Raw genomic sequence first — 16,467 nt, 5'->3', positions numbered from 1 at the left:
AGGAGCGACTCAAGTCGCTCCGACTTGGAAAAAGGTTCCTGCACTACTTCGGGGCGACACCGGAGTGACTTGTATTGACTTCCATTATGTGAAGTTGTTGCAAGCCGCGCCGAAGTCGCGGTGCACGGGTGACGGCATAACTTGCTCGAAGTCGTGTTGCCCTAGTGTGAACCGACACCAAGATAAAGCCTTCTATGTGCAGCAGCCCCCCTAATACTTGAGCCCATCATTATACAGGAATGTTACTGGAGTGTTTCAGCTGCCCGGGACTTCCCTCATTGGCCAAGACCGCAGCATGATTGTCTCCTGCTGCTTGTAATCAAAGTCAGTCAGCCAATCATTAGAGAGAGGGGGTGGGGCCGGGGTCAGGGCTCCGTGTCTGAACAGACACTGGGAGCTGTAATTCTGCTCAGGTGCCCCCATAACAAGCTGCTTGCTGTGGGGGCACTCAACAGGAGGGAGGAGCCAGGAGCATAGAAGAGGGACCCGAGAAGAGGAGGATCCAGGCAAAACCAACTGCACAGAGAAGGGAAGTATAACATGTTTAAATAAAAAGAAATGCTTTACAATCACTTTAATGAACCTTGTAGGAGGGAACTAGTAATGTGCAAATATGTATTCTTAGTCCTCCTTCGTCTCAAAGTCAAACCGTAAAATTAGTCATAGGGTTATCACCAAGGTAACCGATGCCACACTGACACTGCTAAATGTCTAAGCATCTAGGCTTAAAGTGATTGTAATGGTAAAGCGTTTTTATCCTCCTGCAGAGAAACCCTTCATGGGGGGGGGGCAGAGCTGCACACTGAGGGGTTTTTACCTTCATGCATAGTGTACATCCTTTACAACATGTGCAGTTCACATGTTAAATATCTGTGCATTTCCACATCTTCAACCCCCTGATTTAAACAAGTTTATCCTGAATGGATTGTACAGACATTTATTCACACAATGCAGGTTATGCTTTGCTGCTTTTTTTTTTTGCTATCTCTGTGCTTTTGACAACCTCTCTGTATGAGGCCTCCATGAGCAAATTGTTGGTCATACAGGTAATGCTCAGTAGAACTCTACCACACTGCCTCTAGTGGCAGAACTTGTCTTTGCATGCTGTGTCAGTGGTGGATGAAAGCTGCTAAAAGAGAAGAGCTGAAATCTTGTGTTGCAGTTCATGACATCCTCGTTTTCAGTCACTGCCACCGTTCCTTATATCCTTTCCTCCTGTTTTTTTTTATTAGGTTCGTAAATTGTTTATTTTATTTTTTTCTCTATAAACAGATGTCGTATTGAAACTGTTGTCAGAAACAACTGTTTATATCTAAACCCTACAATAAACAGGTCAAGCAATTTTCTCAAACCTTTAGACCCCATTCACACATCCTGACAAGTCGCGGTCGGTCGCCTGCCATTGATTAGCACAGGACCGATTCTAATAGGAGCGACACAAGTCACTCCGACTTAGAAAAAGGGTCCTGTACTACTTTGGGAGGACCTGGAGGCGACTTACATTGACTTCAATTATATGAAGTCCGTGCAAGTCGCGCCGAGGTCGCGGTGCACAGGTCGCCCCAGCAAGTCGTGTCGCCCCTGTGTGAATGGGGGCTTATAATCACATAGTGAGGTTCTTCAAATTGAGGAACTATCATTTCCCAAAGCTTTTGAATGTTTTACTCATTTGTATAAAAAAAGAACCCACACACACCCGCTGCCTCATGTGGCAATCTTAAAGTGGTTCTAAAGCCCTAAGTTGTTTTACCTTAAAGTGATATTAAAGTCAATTTTTTTTTTTTTTTTTTTTAAATAACCGTATACTTACTTGCTCAGTGTGATGGTTTTGCACAGAGCAGCCCCTATCCCCCCTTTTCTCGTTTCCCCTGTTGGTGTTTTTTGCTCCACCCTCCTGCTGTGTGCCCCCAGAGTAAACAGCTTGCTGTGGGGGCACCCGAGCAGGCTCGCTCCCGAGCCTTTTGCTCTGTGTGTCTATCCAGACAGAGCTGTGGCTCGGCCCCACTCCCTCTCTTATTGGCTCACTGGCTGCCGCTGCTGTCTTAGCCCATGAGGATGGAGAGTCCCCAGAGAGCTGAGGCAGTTGTGCACATTGCTGGATCGCGATGTGGCTCAGGTAAGTACTGGGGGGGGGGGGAGGCTATTGCACACAGATGTTTTTTAACCTTCATGCATAGAAAGCATGAAGGTAAAAAACTTTGAGCCTTTGCAACCACTTTTGATGCATTCTCTTTGCATTAAAGTAAAAACCCTCTTGTGCAGATGATTTCCCCCCCCCCCCCCCCCTTACACTTACCTGAGCCTGATCTTAATGGAGTGATATGCCCAAGAGCAGCATCTCTTTGCTCTCTCCTTCCTCACAGGGCAGATAAATAGCAATGGGAACCTTCGACTCCTGCTGCTGTCAATCAAATTTTTTAATGAGGATGGGGCAGGTTCCAGCTGTCTGTATCTCTAGACACAGGCAGTGCGGCTCGGGATCGAGCCTGCATGAGTGCCTCTATAGGGAAGCGGCTTGGTATTTGGGGCACTCGCTGAAGAGGTAAAGCCAGAAGCGCCAGCATGGGACCCCAGAAGAGGATCGTGGGTGCTCTGTGCAAAAGCATTACACAGAGCAGGTTAGTATAACATGTTTGTTTAAAAAAAAAAAAAAAAAACAGGTTTACAGTTACTTTGAATAGCCTCTTTCAGTCTCTGACTTTCAGTTCACCCTGTAGGTCCTGCAGACACATCATTGAATTGTCTTATAACCCTTCATGGTATTACCACCACTCCTCTACAGTAGCCTCTGCGTAAATAAATTGTAGGGTGACGTAACAGTGGTACGTTGCCTAGAAACCCCACTCCTTCCATCCAGGAAACTGCATCTCAGTTATAGATACAAGTGGAAAGTCTAAAAATTCCTATTCGTATGTACGACTTTTATTTACGAATGGTGAAGTCCAACAAGAGTAGCCAGTTTGTTTTTGTGACAGTGTTCACCGTCACTGGAATTTAAGGACAGATGGGTGATGGTTTGGATTGCTTCATATTTGTCAGCAAGGTCTCCATGTAGAAATATTGAGATTTGTTCCCATTTGCCATGAGGTCTCTGACCAGGAAGTACAACTCCTAATATGGTCATTCCAGGAAGTTCAATGAGGAGACTGACTGTCTAACAATGTTGCTTTTGTCTGAGGTGGCTTTCCATTCACCTATTGTCGGGTGTGCTAATGAACTCACCTGTTGTCTGCTAAGGGATGTATTGACACTCAGAGTAATGTGTATTGGGGGCTCGTTAGGGAACCATTGTTCTGTCTGGCTATTGTGTACATTGATTGTCCCCTGGGGGCTTCTGTCTCATTACACATAACAGTCCTTCTACTCAAGCTATTAGACCAATCCCTGCTGACTCATTTTCAAGTCCTCATTTGCATGGCTAAGGAGGACCTGAAGGAGAACGGCATGTACTTTGCAATTGACCAATGGGAAAGCGGTTGTTGGGGGCAGGATGTTCCAAATTCTGTATAAAAGTGTGTTGTGTACTGAAGTTCCAATAAATGGTCTTCCTGTTTGAACTTACATACAGCCTGCCTGGTGTTTGTTCTAATGGATTCTGAACGGCACATAGCTGTAGTTCGGATCCCGAAACCTTGGTTGACCGAACCATCAGACGTTGCGATCTGCAAGCTGACTCACTAGAAGCAGAGGAGTGTCGGGAGAGCGGAAGCGAGCGAGCGAGCAAGGGTCTCGTCACAGTTTTATTCCCCAAGTGCAGTATGGGAGAATAAAAGGAAGAACGCACATTGGTTGCCATAGCTGACATAGACTGTAACCGTTGTTTCTTCTGTGGTTTATATAGGAGGACCAGTGATGTGTAGGCAGTACAGATGTGTGCTGTATGTTACTATATAATGATGCTGTCTTATTAGTTGGCCTTGGCCATCAATCTGACTAACTGGTTGGGTCTTTGTGGAAAGTCATACAAGATATGTCATTGTTATGAATGGTAATGATCTCTTCAGTTGTGCACTGATTTTTATACACCTATGTGGATATTGATTTATGTCACTATATGCACTTTTGATTATTGAATCTTTATATATCCAGATTTATTTATTTAATTTATTTTGCTGCACCAAGTCACTTTGATTTGCTTTTATTGATTATTAATACCATATCCTAGCAATTTATATTTATTTCTTCACTGATTTTTATTCGTACACCAACAAGTATTTTTTCAGGATTTGGCCTGCCTTTTACTATCTATCGCTTGCATTGATATAATACCGTGTTGTATTTCTGATTGGGTCTAATTTCTTTGATTTTATTGGGCAGCGCCATTTACCTTCCTATTAACCTTTTTCTTTCATATAGCCCTTTGGATTATATTTAGGAGGTAGGCTGCAGCCATTATTTTTGGTTTATCTATCCTAGCGCAGATTCTTCCCCCATTTATTACATTAAAGCCACATGTACAAGATTTACATTAAAGCGGTAGTATCCCGCTTTTTGACACTTTGACCTACAGGTAAGCCTATAATAAGGCTTACCTGTAGGTACAAATAATATCTCCTAAACCGGCATGGTTTAGGAGATATTTACAGTGCATGCAGCCGCTCGCGCGAGCGCTCTGAAGGTCCGGGGGGGACCTTCAATTAGTTTGCCGGAGTTTGCCAGAAAAATCGCATGCGCGGGAGTGACGTCATCGCGGCTCCGGCCAATTATCGCGCCGGAGCCGTCTCTTCCGGCCAATCAGCGCGCCGGAGCCGCCGAACCCGGAAGAGACGACGAGGGACCATGGCAGCGCCCGCAGCGATGTCCGGGGGTCCGTGTCGGGGCTTCGTTTTAAGGTAAGTTACACATAATGGGCTAGTATGCGATGCATACTAGCTCATTATGCCTTTGTCTTGCAGGTTTTTTTTTTTTTTTTTTTTTTTTTAATTGAGTTTACAACCGCTTTAAAGCAGAGCTCCAACCAGAAGGGGAAGTTCCTCTTATTTGTACCCCCAATCCACTGCCACATTTGTTGGGGGGGGCTACTTGGTTTTGACGAGTTCCCACAACCGTTTCTGGCTCAGATCTCCGCTGCCCCCCTTCTTACCCTGCAGTCTTCCGGGACACATCACAGGTCCCAGAAGATGGTGGGACCATTCACAAGGTCCAACGTGGCTCGCACATGCACAGGAAGAAACAAACTGTGAAGCCGCAGGGCTTCACTGCCTGTTTGTCTTACTTGAGATCCTGGCGCCTGCACCCGAAGCTGATTTAAGATAACTGCTTGAGTGTGGACATTGCTGGATCCCTGGAAATGTAGGTGTCCTTATAGTATTCATAGCTGCTGACTTTGAAAACCCAGCCTTGTCCTGTATATGTTAAGGTAAAAATGTTGATTACTGTCAGTTGCCTTGCTGTGGTGAGTGCCTGTTTTTTAGTAATATAGCATTTGTTCTTATGTTCTCTCTTAATCTGGCTTGCATTTTTTTTTTTGTACAGAAAAGAATGGTTTGTCCTTCATCGAGACTTCAGCCCTGGACTCTACAAATGTGGAGGCTGCTTTCCAAACCATCCTGACAGGTAAAGACATAAGAGCACTGCTGCGATCGAGTTGAATTATTGTCGGCTATGCTGTGGGTGCTTGTATTTGGCATGGAATTCACTAAGAGTAACGTAATGTGGTGGTTTTTCATCAAACAAACAATCCAGTTTCCACTTTAAGGCCCCATTCACATCTGTGAAAAGCACGCAACACACTTGCATTACTATTAATTAATGACACCTCAAATGCGACCAGCATGTGTGTGATTTCATACTTGACATAAGCATCAAGCTAAACGCCAACAAAGGTGCAGGAGCTTCTTTGGTGCCCATAATGAAGCTTTTTCAACAGTTGGGCTTCCCTATGCGTGTTGCACAAAAATGAGCATACAAACTCACGTTCAGGTGCTCCGAAGGTGTGAATAAGGCCTCACACTTGCGAATAGGGCTGTTTGCATTTAGCTGTGGGAGACCCATTGGAGTTCTCTGCGATTTAGCTGGGAGCTACATTGCAGTCTATGGCACTCAAGTCGCATGAAAGTCAGGCCAAAGTAGTGCAGGAACTTTTTTTTTTTTTTTTTAAAGTTACTGCGGCTTTTTTTGCACATATTTGAGCGGTTGCCATTGAAAAACATGGGATGTGACTTGTCATGCGACTTTAGTGTCCAAAGTCGCGCACGTGTGAATAAAGCCTAAACTGCTGCAACGTGTTAAAAAAAAAAAAAAAGATACATTTTTTAACGGTGCCAAATTCCTGTGTTTTTTTTTTTTTTTTTTTTTTTTAAGACCATAAAAACGTTCGTCCAACCCTGACATTTATAGTCACCAGTTATTTGGAAAGGTCTTTTGCTGCTGTGTACACTTCCTTTTTCCTGTTCTCTTAGATCTTGTGCTGTATTTGTGTACTCTGGTGAGGAGGGCATTTCTTTCAGGACACAAATATTCTCAAGGTCGTAAGATAGGGAGAAGAGTACAAATAGTGCTGACTTCACATATATGCCAGCAGTGATCCTTATATAGATGTCCTTAGGGCTGGCAGATATCAAGCTGTTTTAACCACTTCAGCTCCGGCAGGTTTACCCCCCTTTAATGACCAGGCCATTGTTTGCGACATGGCACTGCGTTATTTTAACTGACAGTTGCGCGGTCGTGCGACGCTGTACCCAAATAATATACATGCCTTTTTTTTCTCCACAAATAGAGCTTTCTTTTGGTGGTATTTGATCACCTCTGCGGTTTTTATTTTTGGCCCTCTAAACAAAAAAACAAAACGACAATTTTAGAGAAAAAAAAAAATATTTTTTTACTTTCTGCTACAAAGCGTATCCAATAAAAAATGTACCGTATATACTCGAATATAAGCCGACCCGAGTATAAGCCGAGGCCCCTACTTTTACCACAAAAAGATGGGAAAAATGATTGACTCGAGTATAAGCCTAGGGTGAGAATGCAGGTCGGCGGGCATGGTACAGGAGAATGCAGGGTGGCTGGCATGATACAGGAGAATGCAGGGTACTGGCATGGTACAGGAGAATGCAGGGTGACTGGCATGGTACAGGAGAATGCAGGGTGGCTGGCATGATACAGGAGAATGCAGGGTACTGGCATGGTACAGGAGAATGCAGGGTGACTGGCATGGTACAGGAGAATGCAGGGTGACTGGCATGGTACAGGAGAATGCAGGGTGACTGGCATGGTACAGGAGAATGCAGGGTGACTGGCATGGTACAGGAGAATGCAGGGTGACTGGCATGGTACAGGAGAATGCAGGGTGACTGGCATGGTACAGGAGAATGCAGGGTGACTGGCATGGTACAGGAGAATGCAGGGTACTGGCATGGTACAGGAGATTGCAGGGTACTGGCATGGTACAAGAGGATCCGGGGTTGTGGGCATACTACAGGAGATGCAGTGCTGTGGGCATGGTACAGGTGGACCATGCCCGCAGCACTGCATCCCTTGTAGTATGCCCGCAGCCCTGCATAATGGCAGGTAGTGCAGCTGTTTCACTTACCTGTTCCAGAGGCGCCTTCATTTTAAAAATGGTGCCGCCCGGCGCCGACACGTCATTGCGCACGCGCCGCCGCCGCTCGTATACTCTCGGCTATTCCCGGCCTCTCCCGAGCTGCGGCGGCGCGTGCGCAAAATCATGTATGCGCCGGGCGGCGCCATTTTTAAAGCTTAAGCACGTCGGAGCGGCCAGGGACTTTTTTTTTTTTTTTCTTGACTCGAGTATAAGCCGAGGGGGACGTTTTCAGCACAAAAAAATGTGCTGAAAAACTCGGCTTATACTCGAGTATATACGGTAACTCTAATTTCTTCAGTTTAGGCCAATGTGTTATGCTACATATTTTTGGTAAAAAAAAAAACCCAGTAAGAGTATATTGATTGGCTTGCGCAAAAGTTATAGCGTCTACAAACTAGGGGATATTTTTATGGAATTTTTTATTTTTATTTTTTTACTAGCAATGGCGGCATTCGGCGACTTATAGCAGGACTGCGACATTGCGGCAGACAAATCAGACACTAAAGCCCCATACACACGTACCGATCGTCGGCCGAACGATCGGCCGTCTTTTGTCCCCGGGCTGTCATGTCCGCTGAAAAGTGCAAAAGACTGCACACGAATTTTGTCGGCCAACAGCCGACTGCAGAAGTGATGTCATGTGATGGTTAACTTTCCGTGTGTTTTTTCTTTTCTGAGCATGCCCAGTCTTGCAAATCTGCTGTCTGTCGGCCGAATTCTGTACTGACTGGCGAACAATCGGCCGTTCTGGTGTCGGCATACAAAGATTTTAATGCTTGCACAACAGATTCTGTTCGGCCGAAAATGCGCTGTCGGCTGTCGGAAGCATCATACTAACAAGCCGAAAATCGGCCGATCGGTCATCGGCCGAATCTTTTCAGCTGACAATCTGCACGTGTGTACGGGCCTTAAGTGACACGCTTGATTCTTTTTTTGGGGACCAGTGACACCAATACAGTGATCATAGCTAAAATATATGCACTGTCACTGTACTAATGACACTGGCTGGGAAGGGGTTAACATCAGGGGTGATCAAAGGGTTAAATGTGTGCCTGGGGAGTGCTTTCTAACTGTGTTGGGGTTGCTTTGACTGTGGGAAGACAGAGATCTGTGTTACTGCTTAGCAGAAACACACGATCTCTGTCTTCCCTACTAACAGAATGGCGATCTGCCTTATTTGTCTCGAACGATCGGCCGATATCGGGGCTGCAAGAACCCGCTGATTGGCTTCCGCTGTGTCTAATCACAGCCGGAGCAGGTGGCCAGCGACACGCATGCACGCCCCAGACCCGGAAGTGCAGAATCACTTCCTGTACGTCATTCTGGGTACAGGAGACACCGCCCCACAGTAAATATACATGGGGCGGTCTGCAAGGGGTTAAAGTAGACCTTCGGGGTTTTTTTTTTTTCCCTTTCGTAATCAAACTACTAAACTATAAACCAAACTATTCTAAATGTTTTTATACAGTCAGATTTCGATTCTTCTTGGAATCTTTGGGATTTTGCTCTCTGACCTGCGAATGACCCCTTCATCTTTCTATTCCTCCCAATAATGGGGTACTATTTCTGCTGAAATCGAAGATAAGGCACTATTACTCCCATTAATACCAGTGATGGGGCACTACTCCTACTGACTATAAACCCTAAGGCCATGTTTATTCTCACTGATGCTGGGCCTAGGACATTTTCTACCCGCACTGGCAACAATTTGGCCCCCCTAAAGTCAGGACAGTAAACTGGCCCTTTGAAAAATCTAGAGACCCCTCTGTAGAGTTTAGTTTAGTTTTTTTTTTTCCTTTTAATTGCATATTGCTAAACTGCTTCAATTCATTGGTTAGGTTTTTGTGTATAAGCTTTATATGTATGTGTACACCGATTAACCATTACATTAAAACCACAGACCACCATCACCCATCAAGGCATGGACTCCACTAGACCTCTGAAGGTACACTGTGGTATCTGGCACCAAGCCATCAGTAGCAGATCCTTTAGGTCCTGTAAGTTGTGAAGTGGGGCCTCCATGGATGAGACTTGTGTTTCCAGCTTATCCCACAGACATGGGCAGCCACAGAACTTTTTTTTGGGGGGGGGGGGGGGGCATCATTTTAAGGTCACCCATGCTCTGCCCCATAGATCCCCCTTTAGAGCAGGCCAGGGTCCCCCATAGATCCCCTTTAGAGCAGGGTCCCCATAGATCCCTCATTTTAAGGTCACCCATGCTCCACCCCTTTTCGCCCCATAGATCCCCCTTTAGAGCAGGCCAGGGTCCCCATAGATCCCTCTTTAGTCTTACCTTTTCATCTATATTCCCCGTGCTACCAGGTTTTCCTGCACCACCAGGCATATATGGTGTGTGTGTGTGTATATACCATATATATATATATATATATATATATATATATATATATATATATATATAACCCCCTTTAGGCCAGACTAGGGTCCCCCCATAGACCCCCCCCACTTTAGAGCAGCCCAGGCCAGGGTCCCCCATAGATCCCTCCCCCCCTTTAGAGCAGCCCAGGCCAGGGTCCCCCATAGATCCCCCCCCTTTAGAGCAGCCCAGGCCAGGGTCCCCCATAGATCCCCCCCCTTTAGAGCAGCCCAGGGTCACCCATACATCCCCCTCCCCCCTTTAGAGCAGCCCAGGCCAGGGTCCCCCATAGATCCCCCCCCCCTTTAGAGCAGCCCAGGGTCCCCCATACATCCCCCTCCCCCCTTTAGAGAAGCCAAGGCCAGGGTCCCCCATAGATTCCCCTCTTAGAGCAGCCAAGGCCAGGGTCCCCCATAGATTCCCCTCTTAGAGCAGCCAAGGCCAGGGTCCCCCATAGATTCCCCTCTTAGAGCAGCCAAGGCCAGGGTCCCCCATAGATTCCCCTCTTAGAGCAGCCAAGGCCAGGGTCCCCCATAGATTCCCCTCTTAGAGCAGCCAAGGCCAGGGTCCCCCATAGATTCCCCTCTTAGTCAACTCCTCAAACAACTTCCATTTTTCTGTGGTCCAGTTCTGATGCTCATGTGCCCATTTGTTAGGTGCCTTTGGTTGTGGACACAGGTAAGCATGGGCACCCTGACCGGTCTGCGGCTACACGGCAACATACACAAAAAAAAACTGCTAAGCTCCGTGTGTTCTGACACCTTTCTATCGGAAACCAGCATTCACTTTTTTTTTAGCAATCTGAGCTCCAGTAGCTCTTCTATTGTGTTGGACTACACGGGCCAGCCTCCCCACACACATGCATTAATGACTCTATCGCCGGTTCACCAGTTTTCTTTCCTTGGACCATTTTTTGTTGGTCCTGATCATTGCAGACCAGGAACATCCCACAAGAGCTGCAGTTTTGAAGTTGCATTACAAAACCAAAGTCCCTCAAATCCTTACGCTTGCCTATTTTTTCTGCTTTCAGCACATCTGCTTTAGGGACAACATGTTCACTTGCTGCCTAAAATATCCCACCCACTTTCAGGTGCCATTGTAATAAGATAATCGCAGACATTTTACCTGTCAGTGGTCATAATGTTATGGATTATTGGTGTACAACTGTGTGTATTTTCAGCTGTTGTGTGATTATTGGATGCTGAACAGTTGCATTGTTTTATTCCCCATGAGTGAAATGTGTTGGGGGCGTGGCCTGGTCAGAATCCAGGCTGAGGTTGCCACCCCATTCACCTTTCCAGGACACCCCAGATGTGTGACTTTCAGGGGCTAACCCCTTTTTTTTCCCATGCATTTGTTATATTGCTAGAGAAGAGTGACAGATCCTCATTGTGTCTGATTTTTACCAAACTTCTCTTTTTTTTTTTCTTTTTCAGAAATTTACCGCATTGTGTCTCAAAAGCAGATGTCTGACAGACGTGAAAACGACATGTCCCCAAGTAACAACGTTGTCCCCATACATGTCCCACCAACCACTGAAAATAAACCAAAGATGCAGTGCTGTCAGAACATATAACGGCCGCTGCCTGCACAGTGCCGGGCTTCGATTTCCTGTGTCCAGCTCTGGAGGGGGGCCAGGCCCAATACCTGTGCCCAGTTCTAGAGGTGCCAGGCTCTGTATATTCCCCACGTCCTGCACTGGACTCTTTGGAATTCTTTTTTTTTTTTTCTTTTTTTTTTTTTTTTGTTAATATATTTTTTGTTTTGAGTGTATGTGTGTAAGAACTTTAATTTTACTATTCCATCTGGATTTTTACATGTCTTAAATTCTTTTTGATTTTTTTGACTTTCTGTATTAAGGAAATGATCTAATCCTCTTTCAAGCTCTTTTCTCTTTCTCCTTCCTGTGCTCTTCCTTCTTCCCTCTTTCTTTCTTTCTCTACAAATACAATGATTCCAGGTCTGCCCTAGACCCCTCCCCCCCCTCCTCTTCCTGTCTCCACTCAGAGATGTCTGTATAATATATGAAATAAACGCATGTTGCCTGCTGGAGGCATCCTCTCCTGATACCTTGTGACTCAACAGATCTTTTCTTTTTTTTGTTTTTTTTTTTTTTCTTATTTTTTTTCCCCCCACTCTCGACCAGTAATAGATAATGTCACTTGTATGTCACTCATTGCTAGATCCGCTGTTTTGATCTCTAGAAACTACATGAAAAAAAAAAAAACAGGTGTGATGTGTAATAAAGTGTTTATACTGTTGAACCATACTACTTCAGGTGGATCTGTTCATGCACTTCTTCTACATAGCAGCATTCAGCAATAAATGTAGGAAGACTTGAGAGGAGGAGGAGGAGGCGGCTTTTACATTCTAACAGGCTTAGCGATTTTCTTTTTGCTGTTTTTCTTTGCTGTTCAATTAGTAGCAGCTGACAACACATTCGGCTCAATTCGCTAAGCCAGGGCTTGACAGATTTGCTTTGAATCTAGGAGCCAGCTAAAAAAGTAAAGAGCCATTTTTTTTTTAACTAATAAATCTTACGGGTGGAATATGTTACCGAAGGTGAATATATCCTTTAACCCTTTCACAGTGTTTTTTGCATGTTTAAAAAATAATTTCTGGCCTGAAGATTACATAAAATCCCCAAGCATTATATATTTTCTGAAAGCAGACACCATAGAGCAGTGGTCCTCAACCCTGGCCTACAGGGCCCACTAACAGGCCAGATTTGCAAGATAACTTAAATACATCCCAGGTTATATCATTTGCTGCTCAGTGATTGCAGTACTCTAGTCTGCATCTCCCCAAGGTAATACTTAAAATCTGGCCTGTTAGTGGGCCCTGTAGGCCAGGGTTGAGGACCACTGCCCTAGAGCACAGGTGTCAAACTGGCAGCCCTCCAGCTGTTGCAGAACTACAAGTCCCATTAGGCATTGCAAGGCTGACAGTTACAAGCATTACTCCCACAGGCAGAGGCATGATGGGACTTGTAGTTCTGCAACAGCTGGAGAGCTGCCACTTTGACACCCCTGCCCTAGAGAATAAGAGCGGTAGTTCCAAATTTTATCTAGTCACATATTACCGCAAAGAAAACACAACATGTCAGAAAAACACATTAAAAGTTATTTCTCTATCGTTCTTTGACAGACGCAGCTCCATATTCTTCTTAACCATTGGGTTATGCTGCCCCCTACAGGAGTAGGACACTAGGCAGAAAAAACTTTACCACGCCTGTTGGGGAATTCCCTGAAGGCATACACCCACTCACCCTTGTTAAAATATGTAAAAAAAAATTTAGCTACCGTATTTTCCGGCGTATAAGGCGACTGGGCGTATAAGACGACCCCCCTAATTTTCATCTACCGGTAATACTTATACTTAGGTTACCTTGGAGATATTATACTTGGCGTATAAGACGACCCCCCCATTTTTGGGGGATTTTTTTGAGGTTCAAAAGTAGTCTTATACGCCAGAAAATACAGTAGTTATGTTCCTGAGAGAATTGCAATCAACAGCCGGACTGGGTTTTGGACTGGATATCCTAGATCCTTAAGGTCCCCCAGCGAGCATGTGCAGGTTATAGCCCTGTGCTAGGCCTCACCACAACGGAGCTACAATGGACGGGAGCTGGCCTGCGAGTGAAACACCTTGCTGGGAAGCACACGACCTGGTTCGCAGCATGCCCCTTGGCTATCAGCGCCCCCACCCCGAGTGGAGAGGTAGTCTGTCCGGAGTGGCACCCACTGGATTGTCGTTGGTATGGTGAGTAGTGACACCCCCTCCCCCCCATAGCTCTTGCGGTCTCGTGATGGACGTGGGCCTCCGGGGTTCTCTTCCATTTCCCCCAGCCCCTCTAACAGTCACGGTGGTCTTTTGGCCCAAACCCTACCCCCCTCTTTCCGGAGGTTAGGTAGGAGCTCCAGTAAGGGGGGTGGGGAGTGGATGCGGTTGTTGCTGACCGGGCTGTCCGGATCGCACACAGGGGTTTTTGAGCAAGTTTCCGGCCTCCTGGGGTTTAGTGACTGGGGCAGGGATGTCTGCCCTCACCCCCCCCCCCCCCCAAGGGGGTGGACATATGGACTGACTGGCGCCCACCTTGAATCGGAGGGGAGGGGTGGGCGCCATGGAGGCGTTGTGTGGGGGTACTCCGCCTGCACGTCTACTTTACGGCTTGCCCCCTCTTCCCCTTTATGGGGGGCTATGTCCTTTTATGTCATTAATGGTGGGCCTCCCTTAGGTCTAATAGGGGTCTTTTTATGGAACTTTAGCCGCTCCTTGCGGGACTGTGGTTGGCGACCTCCCCTGCTTATGTTCCCAGGGTGAGTTTAGCATATAGTGCTATAGACTCTGCTGGTTCTGCGCCCACACACTTCAGGTGCTCTGCAGTGAAGATGATTCCCTTTTTCCCCAGTCATCCTCCAGGACGGTCACATGAGAGAGAGAGAAGCTCCGCCTCCTGCAGAAAACACAAGCACACAAGTTTCAAACAGGCCGCCCTAGGCTGCCCTTTCAGTTCTTGTGTTTCCTGCAAACACGGCACCATGGGATAACTCCCCAGTTTGTTTTTTTTAGGCCTGGAAACAGGTTTTTGTTACCCAGGGCAGGCGTCCCTGGGTACCCCCTGCGCCCCCCTTAATTATGACTGGCGAGGCCATCAGTCTCAGGTACCAGGGCAAAGGTGGGCAGAGGAGGGGATGCCCGCAGCAGCCCCACCAGCCTGGAAACCCACAACACCCTCCCCTGCAGGACAGTTAATTCACTCCAGCGGGGTAACACAGTGGAGTTGTTCTAAATGCAATAATGGTAACACGCATGGTGTGGCATAAAAGCTGGTCTGCGGACCAGGCATCTCTATCAGATCTCCCCTTTACGGGGGGTCTGCCTATTTGGGTCTTTTGATGAACTGATCAAAGGACTCACTGGCGGGAAGAGTACTCTTCCTCTATCCGCTAAGAGCAAGTCACCGTGTAATAGACGGGGCCCTTATTTTTCAGTACACAGGCGGCCCCTTTGTGCCTTCGGCACGCAGGAGAAAGGACCAAAGCCATTTAGGTCATCTGGGAGTTCCAAGAAAACGTAGTCGGGTGAGCCGAGAACAGGCCCCACCAGATTTGCGGACAAATCTCAGTCTGCACGAAGGGACGCCCTCACCCATATCTGGGGTGGGGGGGACATCTTTGTTTTCTGTCCGGAACCAGGGACCACCTTGATTCAGGACAAATGGGCGCACGAGCAGCTCTGATTGGGTTACAAGATTGAATTCAGGTCCCAACCCTCGGACAGATTCTTCCAGTCCAATCAAGCCTATCTTCAGATCAGTTAAGAGGCGGTACAAGATCTGCTGTCGCAAAGGGTGATTGTGCCAGTTCCCCCCTCGGGAACGCTTTCAAGGGTTTTATTCAAACCTGTTTACTGTTTACAAGAAGGGAAAGTGCGTCAAATTCTGGACCTCAAGGCTCTGAATTGCATTGTGCTGGTACAGAGGTTTCGAATTGAGTCCATTCGCCAAGGGGACTTTTTTTTGGCCTCTAAAGATATCGAGGACGCATATCTGCACATTGCTATTTTTGCTGCACACCAGTGTTTTTCTTTGCTTTGCTGTAGGAGAGGAACATTATCAATTTGTAGCATTACCCTTTGGTCTCGCCTCCGCCGCCAGGGTCTTCACCAACGTGTTGGCTCCGGTATTGCCATTACTAGGACAGCAGGGGATTGCAGTACTAGGCTACCTGGACGATCTCCTCTTAAGAGCAGACTCCCATTCAGCTCTGGTGGGTGATCTGTCAATCACTATACGGACTCTGCAAGAGTTCGGTTTGGGTTCAATTTCAGAAAATCTGCTCATGTCCCAGCCTCCAAAATGGTTTATCTGGGACTGACTCTGGACTCAGGGAGAGAGACTTGGAAAGCTGTGTCCAGGGGACCTGGACTTTAAAAGAGTCCAGACTTCCGATCAATATTCTGGAACTCGGAGCGATAAAGCTTTGCTTAAGTCACTGGACAAATCGTCTGCGGGGTTGTCCAGTTTAGATTCAATCAGCCAATGTGGTTTACGTCAATCTCCAAGGGGCCGAGATCTTATTATGGGCAGAAAATTTTGTTCCAGCCCTCTCCGCTGTGCGTACCTGGAGTGGAGAACTGGCAGGCAGATTACTTGAGTCGTTGGGTGTTGGATCAGGGGCAAATGGTCCCTGCACCCGGAGGTGTTTCACATGTTTTGTGTCTGGTGGGAGACACCTGATTTAGACCTGTTAGTTTCTCGGCTCAACGAGATGGTACAAAGGTTTGTGGCCAGGTTGAGGGATCCTCTGGCCGACACCACAGACGCACTGGTGGCTCGTTGGGGTCAGTATCGGCTGATGCGTTTCCTCCGCTGAAACTTCTGCCGGGGCTTCTGCGCTGAATAGAGTTGGAAGGGATTTTACTCATTCTGGTGGCCCCAGACTGGCCTCGCCAGTCTTGCTATGCAAATTTCGTAAGGTTGGTCGCCAGTGCTCTTTGGAGACTTCCTCTCAGGGAAGATCTGTTGTTTCAAGGGCTGATCTTCCAT

General features: G+C 46.8%; 1 protein-coding gene across 1 annotated transcript in view; it reads left to right on the top strand.

The window, feature by feature from the left end:
- The window catches only part of RAB11A (RAB11A, member RAS oncogene family), a 62,792-nt gene extending 50,606 nt beyond the window's left edge, over nucleotides 1-12,186 (top strand). The window contains exons 4-5 of the mRNA XM_082256581.1: nucleotides 5,476-5,556; nucleotides 11,354-12,186. Coding sequence (XP_082112707.1) covers nucleotides 5,476-5,556; nucleotides 11,354-11,493 — 221 coding nt within the window. The 3' untranslated portion in view covers nucleotides 11,494-12,186. The remainder of the gene's footprint in view (nucleotides 1-5,475; nucleotides 5,557-11,353) is intronic.
- The last annotated feature ends 4,281 nt before the right edge of the window (nucleotides 12,187-16,467 follow it).

The sequence above is a fragment of the Pelophylax lessonae genome (genome assembly GCF_965119305.1).
Source record: "Pelophylax lessonae genome assembly, chromosome: 4".
NCBI lineage: Eukaryota > Metazoa > Chordata > Amphibia > Anura > Ranidae > Pelophylax > Pelophylax lessonae.
The sequence above is the reverse complement of the archived record's forward strand: the minus strand, read 5'-3'. Positions and strand labels throughout refer to the sequence as shown.